The sequence below is a fragment of the Pyrgilauda ruficollis genome, unplaced genomic scaffold (genome assembly GCF_017590135.1).
Source record: "Pyrgilauda ruficollis isolate IOZ18807 unplaced genomic scaffold, ASM1759013v1 scaffold108, whole genome shotgun sequence".
NCBI classification, from domain to species: domain Eukaryota; kingdom Metazoa; phylum Chordata; class Aves; order Passeriformes; family Passeridae; genus Pyrgilauda; species Pyrgilauda ruficollis.
In genome coordinates, this window is record NW_024508988.1 from 1,415,501 (window position 1) to 1,441,520 (window position 26,020).

Consider the following 26,020-nt stretch of genomic DNA (forward strand, 5'->3'; position numbering starts at 1 on the left):
TCAAAATTGCAGGGCGGCAGTGTTTAAAACTGGTCCCTGCAAAGCCCATCCGTGGTGCGAGGGAAAGGCTGAGGGAAGATGCGAGAGGAGGCGCATCACCACAGGGGCTTAAGATACGTGGTCAGGGGTTGTTCCGTCTCAAATTCCTTTTCTGCAGCAAGAGTTTACAAGATCGAGAGGGAAAGGGTTAGTCAGATCAGGGGAGCACAGCTGGTGCACCAGCTTGTACAGCTGGGAAATCTGTCATTTTTGTCATGTTGCTGCTTTTTCTGTAATTGTAATAGCTGTTGTTTTTCAAATGAGTGTAACAGTTCTTGTCCACTTACATATAGCACTAGAAAACAGCAAGCACACAGTTTCAAACAAGATGGTTCAGTATTTCATGTTTACTTAGTTTTTAGTTTCGAAAGTTTAAAAAGTTATACAGTTAGAAACAAGCATTTTTGCCATTCAGCTTTGTCAAAAGAAATTAACAGGAAGTAGGCACATCTTTGTTAAAGAACAGGACTTTGTATCTTACACTGGTAATCAACTGGTAAAATAAAATTTAGCTCTAAGTTTGTATTAAACATTCATATCAAGACAAACATGAAAGAATTTTTTTCTTCATATTGCACCACCAAGATGAATTTTTATCCATTACCTAGTGATTTATATTGCACATGGACAGCCCAGGCTCATCCATGTTACTGAAAAAATTACAATACAAAGACAAGGTAACTCACTGTACCCCAACAGGAGTAAGCTGGGGAATACAGAGTAACACAGTTTACCAGTTAGTGTATCTGCATAAGCTGCCTTAAAACTCTGGCAGCTCTCTCAGTGAAGGTTCATTTCACAGCCTATTGGCAGCTTTTAGTGCAATCCAAAAGGTCTGCAAGAGCAGTAAGAACATGTGAAGAAAGCAATTTCAATAGCAAGATCTACAAAGCATAGGAAAGTCACACAACAGGCAACTGGGTTCAACTTGGCTGTTAGTGCCCCTTTCTACCCCTCCCCCTCCCTACAAAAATCTCAGTTCAATCAGAAAACCTTGGGCATCAAAACTGATCTACCATAAAAATGCACTTTTATTTACAATGACATATATTGTACGCTTCTTTCAGAAACTTGCTTTAACCTCCTGATACCAAAACTAAGGACAAAGCAGGGTTGTCTTAAAGTACAAGAGGGTTGAAATGTATATAAAATTAAGAACTATTTTGCATCTTTACACCTTGCATGTATTGTCAACATTACAAGGAGCAGACAGCATTTATAAATAGTTCAATATATGCAAGTGATCCCAAACCAATTCCAGATGAGGAATTGCAACAATTTAAAAACCTGTGCGTTTGTAGTATTTATAAAAGTGCAATACTTAATTCCAAAATAAAGGGTAACAAAAATGAACACATTGATTTTTTCAGTACATCAGTACCAATTCGTACAAAACTAAAGACAGGACTTCTTTGTAGGATTTGCAATTGGTCCCTCACATTGGCATCTTAAGGTTTTGGGTTTCAACTTAAGATACTAACTTCCACTTTGGAAAACCTTCCACTTTAAGGTACAGCTAACGTCACTACAGGGACCATCTGTGACATATGAGGATAAAAAAATGCAGTTGTAAACTTGCACCCACCTATGAGATAGACCTCACAATCACGCGGTTCAAAACAGTTACAGCAGTTCAGGGGCTTCAAAACAGCCTTATGTTTCTTCAGATTCTGTGCATGTGAATTTCTGAGCTGCAGGCAGCTGGCCAGGATTTAAACTGTTCCTATATCTGTACCCGGCAGTTTCCCATGGATAAAATCTCAGCCATTGGCAAGAATTTCCATCCATGTGAAGAGTCCAGGTTTCACTGCTCATAGTAATGCCTGGAGTTCCAGCCTCTTCCAGGGGAAGCAACCTTTGAAACTAGGTAGGTCATGAATATTATTTTGAAGCAAGCAGTAAGACTTGAATGCAAAACTAAGTACTTTATGACTGTTTAGATCTACTAAGTGCCAGATGAAAATGGAACCATGGCTAATTATATCCAATTCAAAGAGACTGAAGGTTTTCATGCAAGTACTACCTGTGATTTTAACATACGAAGTTCAGGTTTTTTCCTGAAATGCTACAAAAACCAAAAATGGAGAAGGACTTTTATTATGGGTAATTACAATCTAGTTAAAAATTCTAGCACTCAAGTTGTCATGATCAGTTTTCAATGCTCAACTGAAAAGTTAGACCGTTTAATTCAATTACATTAAATAGTTAAGTTTCCTACAGAGGTCACCTGGGAAAAATTAGAAACCTGTGTATGTTGTTTTCACTTCATACTGAATACTATATAGCATATTATAAGTTAATGTCATAACCAGCTGTATCAAAACATGAACATATATGTTAAAAACCTGTAAATTTCAGATTCTGGAAAAGCATGAAACAGCCTTCAGGCTCTGCTCTGAACTACAGGGACATGTTTCTATGGAAAAGGATTCTTGGTCTGCAGTAGCAATGGGGAGCTGCTAGGCTGCCACCACACTAAGATAACATGTACAGACAAGGAGGAGCTTCCTCACAGTTTCTCCAAAAAGCAACATTTTGGTTTGGCCAAGGGATGCCACATCTTCTCAGCATTAAGTCTCCTGCCACTGTTATTGACTCAATCATTCTACTCACTGTCCACAGAATGTTGACCCTCAATTCATTACGGAGCACCTACACATTTCCAACTGGCCAGCTTAGCATGCCTTTAATAACACTTTTTGTTAAAAGTAGTACATTGTAACACATCACAGCATTCTTTATTGTTTTTTAATCAAATAAGGGGGAAGAGACATAGCAGTTTTAACACATTAACATCTGTTAGGAAATGCTGATAGGTGTGAGTCACAACTGCGGAGGGTGACCAAGTCATACTGAGATTACAGAACTAGTACGTGTATGTTAACTTACAGTGCATCAGATACATGTGTAACTAGATAAAAAAACAAGGAGATCCATCTAGCTTAAATGTTATAGGCAGCCTATTTTGCACTCAAGGTAAAATGTTACAAACACTACCCAAAGGGCATGTTATTTCCTGTACCTGTGTTATACTATTGGACAGCAGGCAATCAGAATTCACTCCAGCTTCAAAACAATACACGTTAACTGCCCATAATAATTTTAATCCCCATGCAAATTGCATTATGTGGCTAGCTTTTTCAGCGCCTTAGTTAATTTCACTTGATTATAATTGGAAGCATCTGACTATGACTTAGGCATGCTTATTGCTCAAAAAGAAATAAGCCCATCTTCAAAACTACTGTGCAAGTATTTTAATAAGATTTGCACACATCTCAAAAAACTCAATCGTATGACTCCCTGGTCTTGGAGTTACGTCAGCTGTGGAAGAGTCAAGTGAAGAGTTCACTGATGAGGTAAGGGATGTATCTGCAGATTTTCCTTGAGCATCAGCATCTGAATCTTTTTGGCAAGACTTATAGTTGCTCACAGAACCTGATCTCTGTGGAGTAGCGGTCCCAGACTTCGCTTCAGCAATTTCATCTGGAACAAGGGAAGAGAAGAGGAAAATTTGGTACCAGTATCAAATCAGTTCTGGGAAGAGCAATATCTTCCCCTTCTCACACTTCAAAATCTTGTCTTTTAAAATCTTGATTAATAAATGAACAGCTTTTGCAAACAGCATTTGATACAAAATAAAAGCTTGTATACATAGTAGCACAACAGCAAGTGTTCTTATGCTAATTCTTTCTGTGCTCTGAACTATACTTCAAGACTGTTTACATAAAGTTCAGACTAATTCTAACTGTATTTTTCATGAACTGATTTTCAGCAGCCAATTGTTCAATTTAGGTTACTCAAAACAAAAACAGGTCAGCATCATAAGATTAAGTTCAATAGCAGTTTGTAGATTTTTCTATAATCCACTTTATTCTATTTTTGCTCTCTTTTGGGTATTTATATATTGTTATCATTTGTATTTTATGATAATTCATTACAACATTACACTTGTTAGCATCTGCATTCATTTATTCTTCTCTTTTGAAAGTTTTTTTACCATAGACTGTATATTTAGGCTGCAGCAACTTATCTTTACCTTCAGTATGAAGAGAAAATAGTTTCATGTTAATAGTTCTGATGAAGTATCTCTATTCTTATTTTAAATACTGAACATTAACTTGGCTCTAAGCTGGCTCCTGAAAATTCTTTCAGGAGAAATCGGTGAAAAGGCAGTATCTCTTGTTCACACAAAGCTACTTAAATTTACAAATTGTTAAGAGGAACAAAGAACCATTAACCATGGCAGAGAGAAGGAATGTCAAATCAGTTTAACTATTGGAAGAGATACAACAAATCTGTGCCCTTGGGTTGTATTTCCTCAAAAGTGGAAATCAGTATTGTAGCAGGCTGCCCTCCCACAGCTAAAAAAAAAAAAAAAAAATTCCTTTTTTCCATGCAATGTTTTCCTAGTATGTCATCTACATCAGTGGCTGTAGGTCATTTTCTTTTAGCCTACTATGCCCATAAACAAGTGTTCAGTCTCTATTAGCTCCTATGCTCACTTCACCTAACCAGGCTTTGTGTACTGTGTTACTGTCACTCCATAAAATATATTTTTGTACAGGTTAAACTACATGCTTTCAAGATTTTAGTTCCTGCAAGCGTAAAATTCCTACCTCAAATTTTAGCTACTAGTAGAACTGGTGGGTTAACTTTGCCTCGCAGCTGATATCTCAGCACAAAGGGAAAGAACATTGGAAGAGCAAATAAACAATTTTAAGCAAGGTGTTGGGGCAGGGGGGAAGGTGATGCAAAGACAACCACTCACTATCTCCAAAGCAGACTCCCAACCAGTCTCAAGGTTACCTTCCCCAAAAGCCCTTTCTTTGCTAGGCATAACATAATACAGCATTGAACATCCATCCCTTTGTTCAATATGGCTCAGTTCTGCAGAGCTGTTGCTCCCCTCCCAACACAGCAGTGTGGAAAAAGAAAGGCTGGATACTATGCCAGTGCTGCCGAGCAACACTCAGCAGCAGTGTGTTATCAATACTGTTTTTGTCACAGATCCAAAACAGCACCATGTAGGCTGCTAGAAGAAAATTAATTCCATCTCAGTCAGACCCAGTACAGTGAGGTACAGTCCAAGTCAAATTTAAATGCCTAGATGTCACATTTATCTTCACTAGAAAACACTGTTCACATGCTTACTTCAGATCTAAATTAATGTTTATATTTGGGGTTCCAAAGTCAGCTTAAGTTGGTCCCAATTTCACCTCCAACAATCCTGTCCCCTTTTGCACTACTGGTATTAGTTCTGATGCAGACAAAAAATGGAGCTCCTCAGGAGCTGATATAGCAAAAAAGTAAATGGGATGCAGCAGCTAAGCATGTGTCACTGGGACACTAATCCAGGAAGGAATAAGGAAACACTAATACAGGTTAGATTTAAAACAAAAAAAGGGCAACACTTCACTTGTAAATAAGTAAATAAATACATGTTTACAAGTAGAATGATTTCCCCTACAACTCAATTAACTTCAGTAATTCTTCACATACCATCAATACTACGGAAGTCCAGTAAGTATGTTCTGCTGTCCACCTGATACAACTGGAGACTCATTTTGGAATATGCACTTGTTACTGGATTCTTCCTCCGAACACGCAGATAATATGGATTTACAACCTAGTATGAAAGAGATTTGAGTCAGTTAACCAGAACTGCTTGACAATCACTGCATATTGTTTTTGTCCTTTCAACTCACTAGTACTTATCAAGTGATTTCAGACTTCATTACCTATTGCATTTGAGGGTTATTGGGGTTTTTTTTAGCCAAGAGAAATATATTCCTGCAGCCCCAAGAGAAAATTTTAGCTTTTTTTTTTCCTGTCAGCATGTACATTCTCTCCCCAAAACCCTTCTGGCACAGCAAACACAGACAGCACAGGCACATGAGATTAATGCCAGAACACGAAGAGTTTCAGATGTCTGGGCTATGTAACTACAGAGCTCAAACCAAAGTGCACTGCTGTTTGCTGTAAAGGTCCTCTATTTTGTTACCTTCCATTCATAATCCAGTTGTTTAATTGCTCTACAAACTTCAGCCATGATATCATTTGGTCGACTCTGACTCCGTATTCCCAAGTGCCATTTAGCCCGTCTTACACCTTGGTGTTTTGACTTCTGTGGATTCAGCTCATCAAGGGTGTGGCGAGGACGTGGTGCTTCAGCTACTAAAAATGGCACTCGTTCAGGGTGAGGGCGAGACAGGTGGTGATCATCCAGAAAAGAATCCGGTGGACTTGTGGCCAAGTAGAAGTCTTTGGCCTCGTTCATTATTCTTCTGTTATCTATAATGAGGTGATAAGCAACAGCTAGAGGGTCCTGATGATTTCGGCTGTACAGACAACTTAGCACTTCCTCTTCCGTGCATTCAAACTTCTCACACACTTCTTTTAAGGCTTCATCATCAATCATGGTAGAGCTATATGATGGATCTTCAGGAAACAAGTATTTTGGAAGATCCTGCTTAAACCATTCATGTTCCCTAAATTCAAAAATAAAAAATTCTGAGTATATGTAAGTAAAGAAAACATTTATAACAGGAAATTCCTTTAAAATATAAAGTGAATTTTAGTCTGTGCTGGAAGAAAGAATAATGGTTGCCAGTCCAAGACCTCTTGTAGCACAGACAATAAAACAGTACCTAAAGTAATCACTGCCTGCACAAGATTTTACTAGACATATTGCAGGAAACTGAAAAAAATGGTTTTGTTATCTAACAAATTGCTTAGGGATAGGAATCAGGTGTTTACTTTCTCATTTAACATTTCCGTACTTCCTCTTCCTGTTCTTGTGACTGTTTTGCTGCAGAAAGAGCTGATCCTTCTGATTCCCTCTCCTGTTCCCTCCTAGAAGCTTCTTCAATCCTGACCAAACAAGATTACTTTTTCTTTGGTTGTTTATTTTTAGTTATAGGAGCAAGTGATATAGTTAAAAGCTGGGTTTCTCTCTTAGCTGAAGTGTCTGTTAATGTTTTCAGACCCAGAAATCTCCTCTTCTCCTTGATTAGTATTGAGCAGTGTTCAATAGGAGCAGGCCAGGTCCCAGCATGGTGTTAATAAGCCAGGCCTCCTTGCAACAGCATCTTTCTTTCAAACATTCTATCACTTCATGATAAAATGCCATTTCTATCTTGTCCTACCTGCACATTTTCTCCCATGTGCCTTACCACCCATAACCACACTGCTATGAGGCCTAGGAGATGTTCCAAAATATCTTGTTAATCTTCCCAAAAGTCTAAACTACGCTCCTGAGAAATACCAGTAGAAATATCCAGCCCAAGCATGTTCAAGATACTGAAGTTATGGCAATGAGGGAGAAAACATCACAGAAGAATGTAGCGAAGGTACCATTCTGTATTTGCTCCACAGAAAAAAAATCTTGGACAAAGATACGTAATTGTTAATTGTCTCCCTGAGATGGTACTCAAAAGACAGTCACAGCTTCAGTACAGAGCCCAAATACCAGATTAAGCCCAAGGCCAATGTCCTAATACAAACAAAAAAAAAAAACAAAAACAAACAAAAAAAACCCAAAAACAAACACAAAAAAAAAAAAAAAGAAAAAGAAAAAACCCTCAAAAAAACCAAACCAAAAAAACCCCAACCCCCCCTCCCCCCAAAAAAATGTCACTAAGCGCTACATAGCACAGCAAATTGCAAAAAAAAACCAAATATTCAACATGTACAGCAAAAAACTGAACATGGAAGAGATCAGATAAATCACTATTGAGGACAGAAAAATCAATATTCTGACAAACTATTATACAGATAGAATTTATAATTATTTTATCTAATATGCTATGTTCAAATCTGTCTTTATCTCAACACTTTCAAGCCCCACATTGGGTATCAAACAGGACTGCTATGGTTTAACCCCTGCCAGCAACTAAGCACCACACAACCTCTTGTTTGGTCCTCTCCAGTGAGACGAGGGGCAGAATCAGAAGAGTAGAAGTGTAAAAAACTTGAGGGTTGAGATAAAAACAGTTTGATAATTAGAATTTTGTTTAAAAAATTCTAAGCAAAAAAAAATATCCAAAAGCACAAGAGAGGTGGCAAGGAAACCCAAGAAAGATGAGTAATGCAGATAAAAAAAATGCTCATCACAAACTGTCTGATGACCAGCAGACCAGCCCCATCAGCCTTCCTCTAATTTTTGCTGCAGAGTATTACCCCATATATATGGAATATGCCTGTGCTCAGTTGGGGTCAGCTGCTCCAGCAGTGGTCCCTTACAATTCTTGTGCACCCCCAGCCTGCTCTGATGGGACTGTGTAAGAAGCAGAAAAGACTTTGGCTCTGTTCAAGTCCTGCTCAGCAGTAACTATAACATCCACCTGTTACCAAGACTATTTTCAGTACAAATTCAAAACAGTCACTGTGAAAAAATCCAACTCTATTCCAGCCCAAACCAGCACAATGCACTAAGCTCTACTCAGTGTAGAGCTTAGTGTGCCTCAGCACAAATGCGGAGAGCAAAATACAGTTTAATCAGAAAAATTAATTTGGAAGCAGAAGAATCTTCTCCCATATCACAACAAAGGCTCAGCCATAGCTGGGATGACTGAACCCAGAGGAATATTGTTACTGTTCACGGCACCAGGCCTTCCCCCTTGCACACGCATACATACAACCCCTAGGAGAATTAAGATATTCAATTAAACTCAGTTTGTCCTTTGAACTGTGAGATGACATGTCATATGGGAATGGGAAAGAGCTGTTTCAGATTCAAATTCCATCCATGTTCTGTAACCAAAGTTTTTCAACATCTGTATCACACCGCTTCTTTTCCACACACTATTTATTTAACACAACTGAGGTTGTTCATTTCCTAACTTCTAACCCTGAAAGGAGCAGCATTTTCACTATCGTAGTTCAGCAGCATTCTTTCCTTAGAGTTTCTTGCAAAGAAAATTAAGCTGCTGCATAAAGTGCATTTCTCTCAGCTACCTTTTTTTTAATTCGATCCAGCGCACATTTGTCAACACAATCAACTTCTCCAGAATTACCTCTTGGAATCTGAAGCCCATGATGCCTCTCTACCTACAAATTTTTACTTATCAGTACTTGGTGAAGTAATTACCATTCATATGCAAATTCATGCCAGTGCTTTGAAGCTACAAATTGTTGCCTTACATGTGGCATTCCCAGTCTTAACAAATAACTTTTCAGAGCCTGAAGAAATATGAATAAAAGCAGTAGTTATCAGATTAAAGAGACATTTACAGTAGAGAGCACTGGTTCCTAACAGCAAAGACAATTTTCTTCTCCCAGAGAAGTCTATATAGTGTAATTTTTGCAAACCATTATGCAAGTAAACAGATTTGCTGTGGCAGTCTTAAACCTAAAGTGTCTCAGAATTTCCATACATAATATAAATAATTTGTTTTACTATGACCTCCAATAGATACTTCATTGTCTACTACAGATCAGCACTATCAGACCTAAAACCAAGCCATCACAAGCTGAATTTTTCATCTCAGTCTAGAAGGCATCAACAAGCTGTATGAGTAACTTCTTTGTTCTGCATATTTGTGCTATTGTAGTTTCAGCATCTTGTGATCAGACATCAGCAAGTGTTTTACCTAATGTCTCTGATTGTTGCTCTTTTCATTGGATCCACTTGCAGCATGTGCTTCAAAAGACTAATTACAGATGGATTCAGGTACTGAGGGGTATAAAAGATACCATCACATATCTTCTTAAAAAGGGTTGGCACATGATCATCATCAAATGGAAGTGTTCCGCATAACAAAGCATAGAGAATAACCCCACTGCTCCAAATATCTACTTCTGGACCTGCATATAACCTGTGAAAAAAAAAATTATTAGTGACTTGTGTTTAATACATTTAAATGTTTTCTGTCATTTTTCCACTGTCTCACAGTAATTAAAAGCACGTGAACTCAGGACAACTGATTTTGCAAGCACTATACCATTTCAGTCCTATTCTGTGCCTCCCTTGAACTTCAGTATTCTTCCCCTTCTAATATATAACGGCACAAGTAGTTTTTCCTCTCTAATGTGTAACAATAATCCATACTGCAATTTCACACAATGGCAAACTGAAAGAAACATGTATCTACTGCTAAGAAAGCCCATGTTATATATTGTTATCAATGTTTTAGAGGAATCTGTGCAAAGTCAGTTATCCCCCAAATTGTGGCCGACAAGTTTAAGACAGGTCCATATAGCAGAACATGAAACGTATTCTGTGCCCCTGCCAGAGTAAAAGAGACATCTGGCCTCCAATCAACAAGAGGTAATAAATATTAGGGTAGGTAGCTGACAGCAGATTTGACAATCATGGTTTACAAAACAGGAAGTTACCTCCAAAATGAGTATCTACTCTGCAGCATGATACTCAACTTCACAGCAGACTCTGCCTGTAACTCTGCACTTCAGCTTCCAAGACCTGAGCTGTACAGGAGATTTTTAAAGCAATTCAGGCAGAGTGTACACAACGCATTTGGGGCATTAGACATCACCTCTACCTTGCAGGAACTATCCAAAGCTAGTTCACAGAAGCTTTAAACATTTTAAAAATTATCAATACCACTAACAGCCCTCAGTTTCTCAGCATCAAGCTTGTCAACTGAACTAGTTGTGTACCCTTTAAAACCAAGCAGCAACATGACTGAAGTACATGCATACATGTATCCAATATAAAAGAAACTACCTTCCAGAAATTACTTCTGGTGCAGCATAGTTAGGGGAACCACAGCTTGTTCTTAAAAATTCTCCATCTGACATCATATTTGATAGACCTGGAAGTGTATAAGAGTAACTACTAAAAATTCAGGGAGCAAAATTATTTCACACTACATATACCACCTAGAACAAACCACTAGTGAATCAACTTAGAAAATTAACAAATTTACTCCAGTTAAGTAATAGTATTGTTTGGAATTATGCAATTTTTAAATGAGCATGCCACAAAATCCTCCATGTATTTTATCAGAAATCTGAGTAACATCAACCCATTACTGCCTGCAGCCTAGGGATATTTGAGAACATATTCATTCCTAGACTAGAACAGTTAAATCACAGGCATGACAGAGAAAAAAGTTGCTCTAAGGAAGATGAAGCAGTATAGCAAGATAGGATTTTGGTCATTAACAAGAAAGTACTAAAATTCCCATTTTGGCTTCTAAAATGCCAAAGTGGGAAATGTTACCATAGGTTACAGAGAAGAAGGGAACTGAGGAGTAAACATGACTTTACTACAGTTTACACCCCTACACTCTGCACCTGGTTCCTGCATCTCTGCAGTTTAGTAGTTTGCTTTTCAGATACTCTGTAAGCAACGGAAGTATGCTTTAGAACCAGGCCAACTGCACTTACCAGCACTCAGTATAGACTAACAGCTGTAGAAAATTTCTTCTAGTTTCCTCAGTGAGGCTGCATGATCAAGACTACCATAAGCCAAAGAACTCAGTTTCCAAGAAGGAATTATGCCCTTTTATGGGTCAGCAGAGAATGTGGCAGGGAAAGAGTACAGCTTGTCTAGCTTTCATATTCTAACATACAAAAGCTTTTATTAAGCTCTTGTTTAAGCTTTATTAAGCTCTTGTTACACCACTCATGGAAAAAATAAGTGCCACAGTTTTGCTGACGCTACGTTACAGGAAGATATTTTTTTAAGTTACTGTACTTCATTTCTTTACCATGTGAGCCATTTCACCCAAATAATTTTCTTCACCTAAGAAACCAATATGATTCCCAGGGCCCACACAGTTGAACACCATACTTTTAAAACATACTTCACATACTCAGCATTACCGAACACCTTTCACTGGAGTCTTACATAAGCAGGTATTATCCACTATATCTGCAAGACAGATATAGTCATGACACAGCAGTATGGATACCTTACTATTCTTATGTGGTGAGGTTTCCTGACTCAGATGGTTCTAAGACCCAGCTTCAATGCCTCTCTGCAGCTGCATCATGAACAGCTGGCATAAAAAAATCAGCAGGACTAGTATTTTTCTATATTTTATTTTTAAATATATATATATGTTTGTATATTTATATTTATATATTTTTTTAATATATTTATACGTTTATATATTTATTTATTTTATTCTATATTTCTATATTTTCTAGTCTTTTTCTATAGCACTGTAGTTTCTTAAAGATGAACTGCCATGCACTCTTCTTCCACGAGAGCTAAGCATCTAAATTTTATGGATGGTGAAACAGAAAAGGAGTGAGTTTTGAAGAAGAAAGGTCACAAACTAAGTCTACTTAGCATTTTAGAAAAAATATTCTTAAGTGAAACCGAACTAATCAGTTCACAATTTCAGCCAATCACAGAAAATACCTCAAGAGAAAGCAAGAAGGCTGGAGAGGAAAACAAGTTCAATAAATATGCAAGAACATTATTTTGCTTTACATCTATTTTCTTCATATTCTTCTGTTGTATCCCACCACCATGATATTAAAGTACACATACTTTGTTTAATATTTCTTATTGTTATTAACAGGATCTAACACCAGAAATGCAATCAGATAGAAAAATAAAGCAATACTTACCAAAGTCGGCTATTTTGGCATTCATGTGTGCATCAAGAAGCACATTTTCAGGCTTCAGATCTCTATGTACTACCATGTGCCTGTGACAGTAATCCACACCAGAAAGGATTTGCTGAAACAGACGCCTACTTTCCTTCTCATCAAGCTAAAACAGACAAAGATTTTAAATAATTAAGAGACAGTGGAAGTTAACTTGTTTTTAATTTTTACTAGCCAGAGGAAACTTTCCTAAACTTATCAATTATACTTATCATCTAATACTTTATAAAACAGATTATCAGAACTTGTAGCAAGCAGCTTCATCTCTTAAGTCATTTTGTTTGTACCACAGCTCTAAAGTGACCCAAGCAAAGCATACCCACTTGCTCAGAAAGTTACTGAAAGTTCTTAATGACACTTTTGAAATTGGGTTTGGCAGATGCTACCTACTCACTAACTAGAAACATTAGCACTCAAACATTTAGCTTTGTATAACTGGAATTATCAGTTGGATATTTAAGCACAGTGCAAGATTTAAGCTGGCCAAAGCTGCTGAAATGCAGCACAGAATGTTGAGAGCTTTGTAACAAGCTGGCTCCTGGATAAGGGTCACAGCCAGATTAATCTGCCCGAGATACAAACAGGAGAAATGTGTTGTTGTTCACCATCTGGTGTGCAAGTCTTCCTTCTCCATCAACAGAAATTATATATTTCAGATACTATTTATGCTATCAGCAGCTAGTCCCAAACAGCAGACTTAGGTGGACATTTCCTACAAAGACCCATAATCCATATCAGTTTGTCCCAGCAACTGAAGAATCCTATATATCTAGTCTGTAAAAAGGGACTTCAGATCTTTCAAACAAGCTGTTCTACCAGTAGAAGACAGTAATAAGGGGACAATGGTAGCTTTCTAATAATGGAATATACTAAAGAAACAGTTTTCAGCTACTCCAACTGGGTACATATTCATCTGGTTTATTCCCAGCCACTGTAAATTAACAGATTAGTAGAAAGGAAGAACGCTATGACAAAGTCACGCATAAAGATCTGGAATGTGTTAACATATAAACATTTGTACTTTCAAAAAAAAAAAACAACCCACAGTCATAAAATATATTTTAATTGATAGCAGCCAAATTGAAACTGAATATAAGAAAACACATCCACATTTAACAAGGTGTTACCAGCACCCCTTGCTCCCAGCCCATGATATTGTGGTTAACTTAATTAACACCACTTAGTGAGGCAAGCAGCCATTCTGTGACCACGCAAGTCATGTGTTCATGTCCTCCGCCTCATTACCAGGCTCTGGGGGTCCTGTGAAGCAAATAACCAAACCAGTTTTCTCCTCCCCCTCCCTACCAGCCTCAAGATTCCTGGCTGCCAGGCTGATTATCTGCTGCTTTATCAGCCTTTAGTTCTCAGGCACAGAACCACGGATGATTGTCATGGCATACGGAATTGCAAGAGCAGCCAGAGTTTGATGTCTTTAGCATCAGTTATGAGCACTAATGGGAATGAAACCTGGGACTTCTCAGTGGCCACAGACACCTCCAGCATCCTCTGCTTCCTCTGAGATGGAGTGACTTGTGATCATCCCTATGACTTTCAAGGCTAGACTGTGATTGTTAAATGGATACAGCAAAATATGTATTAAGATTTGACCAGATCTACAGAGGGTCTAGGTGAACAGATATCCCAAGTTAGGTTGTGTAAAAATTCTGTACTACAGTACTTATAAATTATAGTATATTCATTCTGCTCATAGAAATCCTGTGCCACTCTAATCATAAATCCTGTGCTACACAAATCATAATATTCTTTTGAGAAATGAAAACTTTTTATTGTATCATTCTGACAAAGATACCCAAAAAGATACCCAAAAGTCTATCCCCTCAGTGTAGAGTGACATAGGAATGTTGCAAATGCAATAACAGAATGCAAGTCACTGATTTGGAGAGCTGGACTACTTCTTACCCTTCCATTTTTACAGATATAATCAAACAGTTCTCCTCCTGAAACATATTCCATCACCATGAAAATGTCAGTGGGTGTACTGATGACCTGGTACCTGATAAGAGAAGGTATCTATTAGTCTATACACTCAGTAAAGCACTAGTTACACTTAGTTAAAGCTGAAGTCATACAAATAATCAGATAAAAATATAGTTTAAAATAGTTATCAGTCCATCTACAGCTACTGGAATGACAATATTTTTCAGAAGCTTTTTACTCTCCTTTCACTGTGTGATACCACCAGCGCAAAGACTAGCAGAAAATTTGTAATCCCTACCAGCAATATCAGTCCTTGCCCTTTCAGAGGAACAAGTGATTTCTTTAATACTGTTTAAGACTATAAGACTGTATAAGACAGTGCTGCCTCATCAACAGCCTGATGCAGTGAAAAGGGATTTCAAAAGGACTAGTATTGCAAAAATACACAGTTTTCAACATTAACATGCAAAAAAATTAACTTGCCATAAATGAAAAAGTATACTTTGAGACTAGGAAAAAATTCCTCTTAATAATGATGAATCTTAATATTTAAGAGTATTGATCTCTGGTTGTTATATTTTTATCATTCTATTTCTATTATATTTTAAAAACATAGCTTTGAAGCTTTGAAATAACAAGTTTAAGGACAAATTCAAAATTTAAGAGATTTTGATTTTTTCTAATATCCTTACCTAAAAATTGTTTCATCTGTTCTCTTTACAGCATTCCACATGCAAAAGAAAAAAATTTCCCTGAGAAAGAAACTGTCATCTCAAATCTGCTAAACTGTCTTCAGTTTAGCAACACCACAAGCACACATTCCTCTTTCACCCTGGTATGTCACTTGTTGCACTGACACCTCCTCTTCTGCTCTGGCAATAGGTATGCCCTTTGGACCCATTCACAGATTAACTAAAAGCACAAGCAATTTTGCTGACAAATCAACTTAACAGCCTTCTGAAAACTAGCCTTCTGAAGAAGTGGGTGAGTTGACCTTACACAAAGTAATTTAGCTTCAGTGTAACAGCTGCTGCTGAATTAAAGGGAGGGCAGAAACAGGGCATCTGCCAGTGGCAGTGGGGTCTTTAGACAAAATTCTACCAATAAAACAACCGCCCACATTATGACTAAGACAGTGGAAGTCACCCACACTATGAAAGTGCAGATTATTTTAACAGGAAATTAGAGTCAAGGTAAATCAATGTTACTTATAATTTATTACCACAGACGAGACACGAGGGGTCTACTCTGGGACATAGCTTTACTTTGAAATCCACTGACAAGCTATTGATCAACTAAGAGATGTAATCAGGCACATTTTAAATACCACATTTAGACAAAGGATAGCCACTACACTGAAGATTTCTGAAACAGCAATCAGATTTATCAAATTTTACATCCTTTATTCAGAAAAATCTTGCGGAGCACCATCTACACTGAAAAAACATATATCAATGACCAGCACATCACTAAAAACACTTTGAAAAGATACAATAAACTTGCTATAGAAATGACCTTTACACTCTTGTTCTTAGTAACTCATTTTCCAAACAGGAAAAAAAAAGAACAAACATAAACAGAAAAAGTAAAATGAAGTAGCCACTAAACTCAGAGATGACTGCTACCATAAGTATCTGTCACGACTCTTTCATACACCTGTCCAAAGAATGTCTAAGCAAAGATCTAATGGAAACTCTCCACCCTGCAATGCTTGGTAAAAACACATTACAGAGGGCACAGCTGCACACTTTGAAGCTGGTTATTTCTCTGAGAAGATAAGTATACTTATATACTTATAATAAGTAATACTACTGTTTGTAGTATTATACTTTAATACTTTAAATGCATTCTAGACCAGTGAGAGCAAAAAGAGATTACTGCCTTAATAAGTTTGATTACAGTAAGCAAAACTTACAGCTTAATTATATGAGGATGCCTGAAGAGTTTGAGGTTCTGAATCTCCCTGCGGATTTTGCCTACAACATCAAGGCTGCGAATCTTCTGTCGATTCAGGATCTTCACAGCAACTTTATGCCCAGTTAGCTCATGTTTTCCAACTGCAAGAAACAAGGAAGTATTTAGTCAAGGTTTTCAATTGCTCAGTTAAGACATTATTTCTCCTTTTTGAATGTAGCCAAGTTAAGACACTAGCATTCCACATATCCCCATTATCTTTGGGGAGGTTGAAAACCAGATGATAGGGAATTTCTTCAGCCCTACTCCAATTTCTCCCACAATTCTATCATTAGAAGATGTATACCCGTAAGAAATTCCTTAAACCTAACCAGCAGAATCTTGCAGCATAACATTTTTTTGCAATACTGCTTTAAAAAAGAGAAAAAAAAAAAAAAAAGAAAGAAGCAAAGCATACCTCCAAACCCTGTTATCCTTGCTAATTAGAGAGAGAATTCCCACTCACTGTGTAAGTCACTCCAAGCTTTTGGCTTGCTTGGCAATGCACTCAAACATGTTTTCCTGTACCTCTTCTACTTCATCTGCAAGGATCACTCCTATCACTCCCTCAAGAAGCCTGCTTCAGCAATTGTTCTGAATTACGAGTGTAAGTACTGATCAGCTTACTTATAAAAATGTATCTGTCCTTGGAGCAGTCTGACAGCTCCACATTCTGTGCATTAACACCAGAGCTTTATTCTAAATAAAATAATTTATTTAAATAAGTGGCAAATGCAATGAGAAATGCACAAAAAATAGAAGAGAAACAAGGAAAAACAATGCAAACATGCAACCTAATGTGTTCCTAGAAGTCAAAAAGAAACTGAGGACAATTTCACTGTTCTTTAAACAGAGGAACTAGAAAGTATAAACTATTTCACATTAAGTTACCTCTCTTAAAGTCCTTAAATTTTCAAGTGCTGTTGGGAGTAGTCACAGCAACGTGCATCAGAATATTTTTCTTAAACACAAAACACGATCACAGATGGAACACCAAGAAGCTAAGTATCTCTTTTACTAGAAGGCTTCCCTATCTGCATGGCTGCCACACGCAATGGTTTTAATAATCCCATTCATCTGCCACCCTGACTTCTACCTTCCAAAGATAAGCCAGATTCTCCAGACACATGCATGGCTCATCCTTGTCCACATGAACAGACATTTGTAACTGAACTGTGCTGAACACAATACTCATTCATTTGGGTGCCTACCCTCACTTGAGAATTTAAATAAGCCCTGAGCTTCAAGTTTTATTTAAACATATCCATGGGAAGCTGTGATCAAACAGCAGTGATCCACAAAAATCCTTCTGCATTCAACAGATAATCTGGATAGAATAAACAAACACCCATCAATTTGTAAATCTCATTCCAGCACAAAATACCTTTCCTCTGCCTTCTGCCTCTATATCAAGCTAAAAACCAATGCAAGTGAGAAGCTCTTAGCAGAAAGGCAGAAGACAATAATAAGCATCTGCATGCTTTTTCTTACAAGAAGACAGCCACCTATAAATTAAGCAGCCTGAATTCCTACAGGGAACTAAGCGGTGGATTACCCAAGATCCAGAACCATCACAATGCTGCACTGAGATAAGTTCAGCACACGAAAAAACAAAAGAGCTCTGGCTAGGATGAAGAGACATCCCCTAATTCAGAGGGGCCATTACCTAACAAGGGCCACAATCAACAAAGCACTGGGCAGGCATATTCCACTACTAAGGACCGCAGGACAAAGTTGGAATCCATAGCAAGTTCTAGAGAGACCACAAAGCAGTGGCAGGTGAGTGCCTAGAAATGTATGAGAATTATTTGCTTTGAACCAGACCTACAATCAAAGCAATTGCATTCCCTTTATTTTCTTCAAATTTGATTGCAGTTTAAAGGAGTCAAATTATATCACCTACATTCAAACACTCAGGAGTAAAGAATCACCATAAAAATGATAAAAATTAGAAAAGGAACTATTCTAATTGTAAAGTCTTTACCCATCCGTAATGGGAACTGATGTACATCAGGATTATTTGGAAAAAAAAAACCAAAACCAAACAAACAAAAACTAAACAAAACAAAATAAACACCCCCCCAAAAAAAAAAAAAAAAAAAAAAAAAAAAAAAAAAAAAAAAAAAAAAAACCCTCACAACTTTAGTCAGTAAGTTAAAATGTAACATTTGTTTTTGTTAGTAAGAAACAACTTCTTAAAAACCAAGCAAAAATCTTTTGGTCAAACACATAAATCCACATCTTCTTTTTCTGTACAAAGTATATTTAAGATGGCGTTTAATACAGTAAGTAACATACATATTTGACCAAGTCTAAAGCTTAGGTATAAATAGACAGTTCTGATATGCACTGGGTTATAAAATCTCATTTTTAAGCCGCTTTGTTTCATTTCTGATTTGTCAGTCTACCTTAGACTGGAATTCCATTAGCACTCAAAAAAACATTAGAAAGTAACTCATTAGCTACAATCTATGCTCAATATGCAAGGCACATAAGAAAAGAGCTTTTCAAAACAATTTTCTTTCAAAATAATTAAACAGTAACATTTGCAGTTCACTGAAACCAACTCTAGCTGTCACAGGTTTCAAGGCTGTGAGCCTCAAGCCTTAATTTTACTCACTGACTGGGAGAAAATGAGATTTTCTGCTTCTTCAATTCCACCAGCTCTGAATAAATTATTGTAATGAAAACATACTATGGTTTGGTGCCAGTGCAGAAAGATCCCAAAAAGCCTATTCTCTTGTTTTGGACATTTCAAATTCAATTTCTATATTTTTCAGAAACATTTGGCTTAGTGTAATTCAATTTAAAATTATAACAAATCTAGCTTTTTAAGATACAAGTAGCCTTTCCTGGATACAGTTCAAGGTATCTGTTAACAGTAAAACAGCAGATACCAACTGCTAGCGGACTGCTGACACTTTTGAATTCAACATTAGGATAGAATTGAAAGCTTCACACCAGATGATAACATCACCTAGAAACGTAAGCAGCCAGTGTTACCTTCCTGAAACCTATTTTGCATTACCACTTGATGGAAGTTTTATAGATAAAAACTTCCTAATCCTCAACTAGCTATCAGTCCTTCAAAACAACCTATGCAAAAAAATATATATATAATTTAACAGACCTAGTATATTCCTATATTTCTTTTTTTTCTGATAATAGTAATTGCCTTCAAACTTCACTGTGGCTTTGCATAGCATCAAGATTTTCATTACCGCGACAGAGTCTCAAAGCAGCAGAGACTTATTATTAACTGCAGAAGTGCAGGAGGAAGTCTCCATCTTGTTCAACAGTTCTTGAGCAGGAAAAAAACTGACTTTGAGGCCATGCCGACCAAATACAACATACTCATGAAATACACTAGTCATTAAGTTTTTAGAGAAAAAAAAATAATCTGAAGGTTAAATTGTATTTAATTAAACAATTCACAGTAGGCCAAAAAGCAAATCCAAAGCTCAGAGGGAAGCAGTCTTTAAGAGTATCAGCTAAACATGTTTTCACTAACATGGGAAAAACCCCTAAACAACAATAGTTTGTGCTGTGCAAAGCCATCTTGCTGCACAACATCAGATACCCTACTGACCTGCACTGTTCATTTCCAGGTGTCTTATTGCTGCCTTGACCCAGACCACTTGGTTTGCAGTCTATACAGAACAGTGTTGATACTCTAGAGAGCTGGAACAATTATTGTATATTTAGAGCCTTAAGTAACAGCTCTTGTAGTCTCAATATGGACCACTGGAAGCCCAAGTACTCCTCCTTTTATGAAGGATAACTTAAAAAAAAAAGTATCTGGAAATAAGTTTGCATTTAGTTTCTGCAGAAAACATCAGCAGTGCCTAAAAAAATTGGTGGAAATAGGGATAGATGTTTTACACTGAATCCTACTAAAGTCTGAACATGAATGTGCCTCATACAATTGGTTTAGATTCAGTATTCTTCCACCTCAGCTCTTCACTTTAGTGGCATTTTAACTTTGTCTAGATGATGACTATGAACAGCCATTTCTGTGATTGCCGATCTGAAGCACAGGCAGGTAAACCAAGTCACTCAGAATTCATTCAGAGCGGCACAGCCAGGTGAAAATGATACACTGGACAGAATCACACCAGTGACAGCTACGAGCAGCATGAATTCATCTGAAAGTGACAGCAGGAGAGCTTTCACAATTACCAAATAAAGCACTGATTTTCCAGTCCTATTTTTCCAGGCTGCCACCACTGTTAGAATAAAACATTCACTTAGCCTGACCCCCTACATTACATGAGCTCAGGGTATATGCTAATTGAATTTAAAGAAGTGAACACACGTTTTTCACCTTATGTCAATTGATGAAACCATATCACCAGAGAAGGAAATTATGAAAACAGGAAAACAATTGCAGATCTGGTATTAAATGAAGAAAATGTGTGGTCAAGAGGAAAATCATTGCATCATAGATAAAATGTTCTTTATTTAAGCACAGATGAAGCAAGATAAAAGTAACACAGTACATCATATGGGGACAAGAAAAGCAGTACTGCAACAGTGCTCCCCTAAATTTAGGATCGTACTAGAACACTGATGGTATGTCAATCCTAGTCTTCTGCAGTGTGCTAGGTAAAAAACCACAGAACAAACACAGCTTTGTCCCCTCCCCTCAAGCAGGCAGTCCTTCCATGAGGAAAGAGAACCCAGTGCTTGTCTGCTGCATTACGTTTTTTTTCTCTCTACTCCAGGAAGTACTAAATTCCCACAGAAAAAAATGGTACCCCAGCTGCCAGATGGGGTGGGGGGGGTCATCACTGCTCCCAAATGGCTGGGGCTGTCCTTTTATAAGCTTCTCTTGAAAGAGACTCAAAGGGCTGTGCTTTCCAAATTTTTTTTACTGCTTTCCTAGAGCAAAATATCATCCTATTCACTATACATTATTAATTTTTTCCAGTACACGTCAATAGCTAAAAGAGCTTGTGCAGAGCACATACAATAGATTAGCTATACTGGGGGAAAAAAAGCTGAGTTTTTTTAGCACCTATTAAGTTAACAAAAAAAAAAGAAAAAACAAACAAAAAGAAAAAAAAATACCAAGCCCCCCCCAAAAAAAACCAAAAAACTCCCCACAACTCCCACTGAGAATACAGCCTGAGCCTACCTCTACTCATTTGAGAAAGGATGTTTTTGATTTGCTTGCCCCAATATTTGAAGTTCTCACAAACAACGCGGCAGGAACGGTGTAAACTAATGCACAGTCCTGGCATCTGAGGTGAATGGTACTATGGGGAAGTCTAAATTCTACCTTATTTCTACTAGCCTTCAAACAAGCCGTACGGCACACATAGCTCTACACTGGAAATTTTTTTAAATCTGAGCTGAAAAAAAAAAAAACCCCAAACTTTGCTAACCACTGGTCAAGCAGATTAAACATGAAGTTTTTCCGTATCTGCACATCAGCTGCGTTACCAACTAATCAAACAATCCCAGACCCATCTTTTTACGCTTATTTCTCCGTAGAGAGAGAAATCTTGCCTTCCTTACAAGGGCATCGAGAGTTCGTACTTGAGCACCAAAATGCAATATACGAAGCTGGAGGATTTAGACTCCCTGCTGTGGTTACACGCCCGGTGTTGTTCTAACCAGAGGCAGCACTTCGCTCCCAGCGGCTGTTTCCGCAAGCACAGAGGAGGAAGCTGTTTCTGCCCCAGCCGCCGCTGCCCGCAGCGGGACCGCAAGTCCCAGCCCGGCAGCTCAGCCCGTGCAAGCCCCGCTCGGAGCTGACGGGCAGCCGATCGCCCCGCGGCCCCGCTCACCCTTGACTTTCCCGAAAGTGCCGACACCCAGCGTGTCTCCCAGGATGTAGTGTCCGATCTTCACCCGCCCGTGCTCGTGCTTCTGTTTATCCGCCACCGCCGCCATCTTGAGGCAAGGGCCGAGCCTGCGCATAGCGCCCTCCCGCGCGGGGCCAGAGCGCCGGCGGGGAGGAGCAACCACAGAGCGCCCGCCCGCACCCAAACCCGGAAGCGAACGGCGCACTGACCACCCGTCCGCCCTGCCCCAGGACAAACCATTGCGGCTCGCGGGGGAGGCCGGGCCGGCCCACGGGCGGCCGGGGGAGAACGGGCCCTGCTGGGCTGCGGAGCGGGAAGATGGCGGCGCGTCCGGGGCTGGTTGTTAGGGGGCGTAGTTTTGCAGCGAGGCCGCCGTCATAAAACGGACCTCCGAAACTTGTATTTCCAATAACCTTGTAAATGAAATCCGTTTGTTCTCCTCAGTTCCTCTTCTCACATCCAGACCCTATTAGGAATACGAAGAAAAGTAGGAGTCTCTTCTCCAACTACCTTGACCATGTATCCTGCCCCCTGGCTTGCCTTACCAACCACTCGCGCCGCTCATTCACATTGCATTTAAGCCGCCTTCCATTCCATGCATTCCATTCCATATTTTCTATACACCGAAGATCATACATCTTTTTTTGTTGACGGTAAGTGGATTAATTTTTTTTAATTCACATTCCAACTCCGCATTGAAAGAAATATGTAAACCTGGAGAAGTGACTGTTGGATGGGTATTTCCAAATGGAGAGATCATCAACTGAAGAGGAAGGTTATGGGCAACTCCCATGTCTTTAATTCCTTTCTCTAGTACTCCAGACTAAGTGAATGATTCAATCTAAAATAGTTTCTTGCCTACCCTACACACAGGCTCTGAATGTGTTTGCAAATAGATAAATACATCAGACAGCAAGAAAATTGGGACAATTTTATTCTAGTACTGGTCCTAAATCCAATTCAGAGAGCCTTCAATATCACTTATGTTATAGTCACTAATTTAGCAGTTGGAAACCAGAAATTCTGGTCTATGCAGAAAAATTGTATATTTAAGAAATTCCTCTATGGTAATGGCATGAAAAATTTCATAGGGAAGTAACCTTGAGGGGTGTTCCTACTCAAGGAAGAAATCTTCATACCCTCACTCTGGAAAGGGAAGGAATGTGTCAGAAGTGTGTCCATTAAAAAGTGTGACTGAACTCTTATACTATACAAACCACGTAGATCAAGTGATTGTCAGCCAGGTGTTTCTAGGTTCCCTGTGTCAGCTCATTAGCCTTTCGCTCAGCAGCTTTACTTCAGTTATCTGCATTGTCATTTGTGGGTTCCTTTCTCAGGAACTCGGCCACATCCTCATCAGTGCCAGTTTCTCTCAGGAAATATTGTTTTTCACATCCTCAGGATGTTTAACTTTGAAGAGTTGAGTCGGGCTGGTCTCAGCATTCTTCAACATCAGAAGCAGTGTGACACCCACCTCTGGTAACTGTTGCTAACAAGACATAGTTTGAGCAGTTTTACCCAACTTAGAGCGTTCTGCTATACTACAATGGTAACATTACAGTACACTACAATAGAATTGTACAAGCTTTGAAGGGTAATTATAAAAAGTATTTGGCCTGAAGCTAGATCTTTGGCTCTAAAAATCTTGTACATCACAAGTAGTAAACACGCACACAAATCAGAATATACAAACTAGCATAGTTCATGATCTGAGATTTTGGGGAAAAAATATGTATTGTCAGGCTATCAAATTTCAGGGTGGGATTGGATGGCAATCTAACATCAGGAAAAGAAAAATTGGCAACTTCTCTTTTGTGATGCGAAAAGCATTACTTTAACCTTTTGGAAACATTCATTGTAGTATGAGGAGAAAATTATGTGTTGAATATCACACTGGGAAAAAAATAATGGAATAAACCATAGACAGAAGAGGGAAAAATTATTTGGGATATCTGCAGATCTTGATAACAAATGATTGCAAGCTATTTTTTGGCCAACAGCGCAACTTTGAGTAATGTATTGTTAGCGTGTGGTGTGCAGGTTGCCCTCTTAGAATAGCTGTAGGAACAAAACATAACGGAGGAATTCCTCCATGAGTCTTTCAGGCCAACTTGCTTTCTGATAATCTCTCCATTACATTATTTATCTTGAAAAGCCCATGCACTACTTTAAAAACACTTTTTCTGTTTGTTTGTTCACACTGGGCATGCCTCTACTTTTAAGACAGTATTTTAAAACAAAAAATTAACTCAAAGCTGACATAATGATTTCTGTCAATTATCTCCATAATCTCATTTTGATTGAGAAAATTGCTGCTAAGTTCCCCCAGTACAGTTTATTTCTTTTAAATAATTAAATAAATTTTTAATAATTAAATAAATTATTTTCAATAATTTATTCCCATATGTGGGAAGACTCAGGGTACTCTAGCATAAATAGAGCTGCTACCCTGTGAAAACACCCCCAGCACTGTGTTACCCAGGGTGTTACAAGTGCCACCAGTGTGGAGACCCGGCATGTGTGCCCTTTGTGGCACACAGGGAGCCAGTGCTGTGTTTCAGGGATGCAGCAAGGCTTTCCTGATGCACATCTGCCCAGACACTGCAATGCCATCAGACCCCTGTACAGTTCAGGGCCAGCAAGGAGACCAGGAGTGGTAGATGATGTAATAATTACACAAGAAAACAAAGGACTGAAACAAAATGGAAAACATTCTCAGATTCACTAATATGAAAGGGGGAACATTAATGCGGGTTGTTTCTACTAGCTGGCATTAAGACTTGACATCATTGGTGCGCTTTGCAAACAGGCACATGCTTCTTGCCCTTTTCTCTTTGACTTCTGACTCTATATTACTGCTGAATGTACAGCACATTTCTTCTGCAAGCATTCAGTACTATTTCCACTTTCCCTCTGTTCCCCCTAAAAGTGTATGTTTTGCCCAGCTCCAGGCTTCTCTCTCTTCTGCTATTTCTAGCTTCTAAATTGAGGACACTGCAGAAATCACACAATCACAGAATGGTTTGGGTTGGAAGGCACCTGTAAAGATCCTCTAATCCAGCCTGCCTTGCAATCATCTTCAACTAGACCAAGTTGCTCAGAGCCCAGTCCGATCTCTCCTGAAACACTCCCAGGGATTTGGAGTATTATAGCTTCTCTGGGCAGCCTGTTCCAATGTCTCAGCAGCCTCATAGAAAAAGACTTCCTCCTTTTACATAGCCTGAATCTACTCTCCTTTAGTTTAAAACCATTACCCCTTGTCCTGTAACTGCAGCCCCTACTAATAAGCCTGTCCCCGTCTTTCTTCCAGGTCTCCTACAAGTATTGAATGGCTTCCTGAAGCCTGCTATTCCCCAGGCTGGACAATCCCAACTCTCTGGACTCATAGGAGAGGTGCTTTAGCCCCCTGAATCTCTGTGGCCCTTCTCAGGGCATGGTCCAACAGAAACACATCTTTCCTGTTCTGGAGACCCCAGAGCTGAATGCAGTGGTCTGGGGTGAAGTCTCTCTGTAGACAGAAGGACAGAGGGGCAGAATCACTTTGCTTGACCTACTGGCCACACTGCTCTGGATACAGCCCCAGATGTGGTTGGCTTTCTGGTTTCTGGGCTGCAAGTGCACATTGCTGGCTCATGTCATGCTTTTCAAGCACCATTACCCTCAATCCTTCTTCATAGAGCATCTCTCAATCCCTTAAT

General features: G+C 38.7%; 1 protein-coding gene across 1 annotated transcript; it reads right to left on the reverse strand.

The window, feature by feature from the left end:
- Positions 1-371: 371 nt before the first annotated feature.
- On the reverse strand, positions 372-22,455 carry PRKAA1 (protein kinase AMP-activated catalytic subunit alpha 1). Its single transcript, XM_041472380.1, has 9 exons — positions 22,305-22,455; positions 16,475-16,616; positions 14,542-14,635; positions 12,583-12,727; positions 10,724-10,811; positions 9,630-9,854; positions 6,041-6,527; positions 5,539-5,665; positions 372-3,522 (listed from the first exon to the last, which is right to left on the reverse strand). The coding sequence occupies exons 1-9, from the start codon at positions 22,435-22,437 to the stop codon at positions 3,278-3,280; spliced, it is 1,686 nt and encodes a 561-aa protein (XP_041328314.1). The 5' UTR covers positions 22,438-22,455; the 3' UTR covers positions 372-3,277.
- Positions 22,456-26,020: the final 3,565 nt, after the last annotated feature.

Coding starts and splice junctions, on each gene's coding strand:
- PRKAA1 (XM_041472380.1), bottom strand. CDS start 22,437: ATGCGCAGGCTCGGCCCTTGCCTCAAGATGGCGGCGGTGGCGGATAAA. Junction 16,617..22,304: donor CACTTTCGGGAAAGTCAAGG/GTGAGCGGGGCC, acceptor TGTTTCTTGCAG/TTGGAAAACATGAGCTAACT. Junction 9,855..10,723: donor CCAGAAGTAATTTCTGGAAG/GTAGTTTCTTTT, acceptor TTTTTTTCACAG/GTTATATGCAGGTCCAGAAG.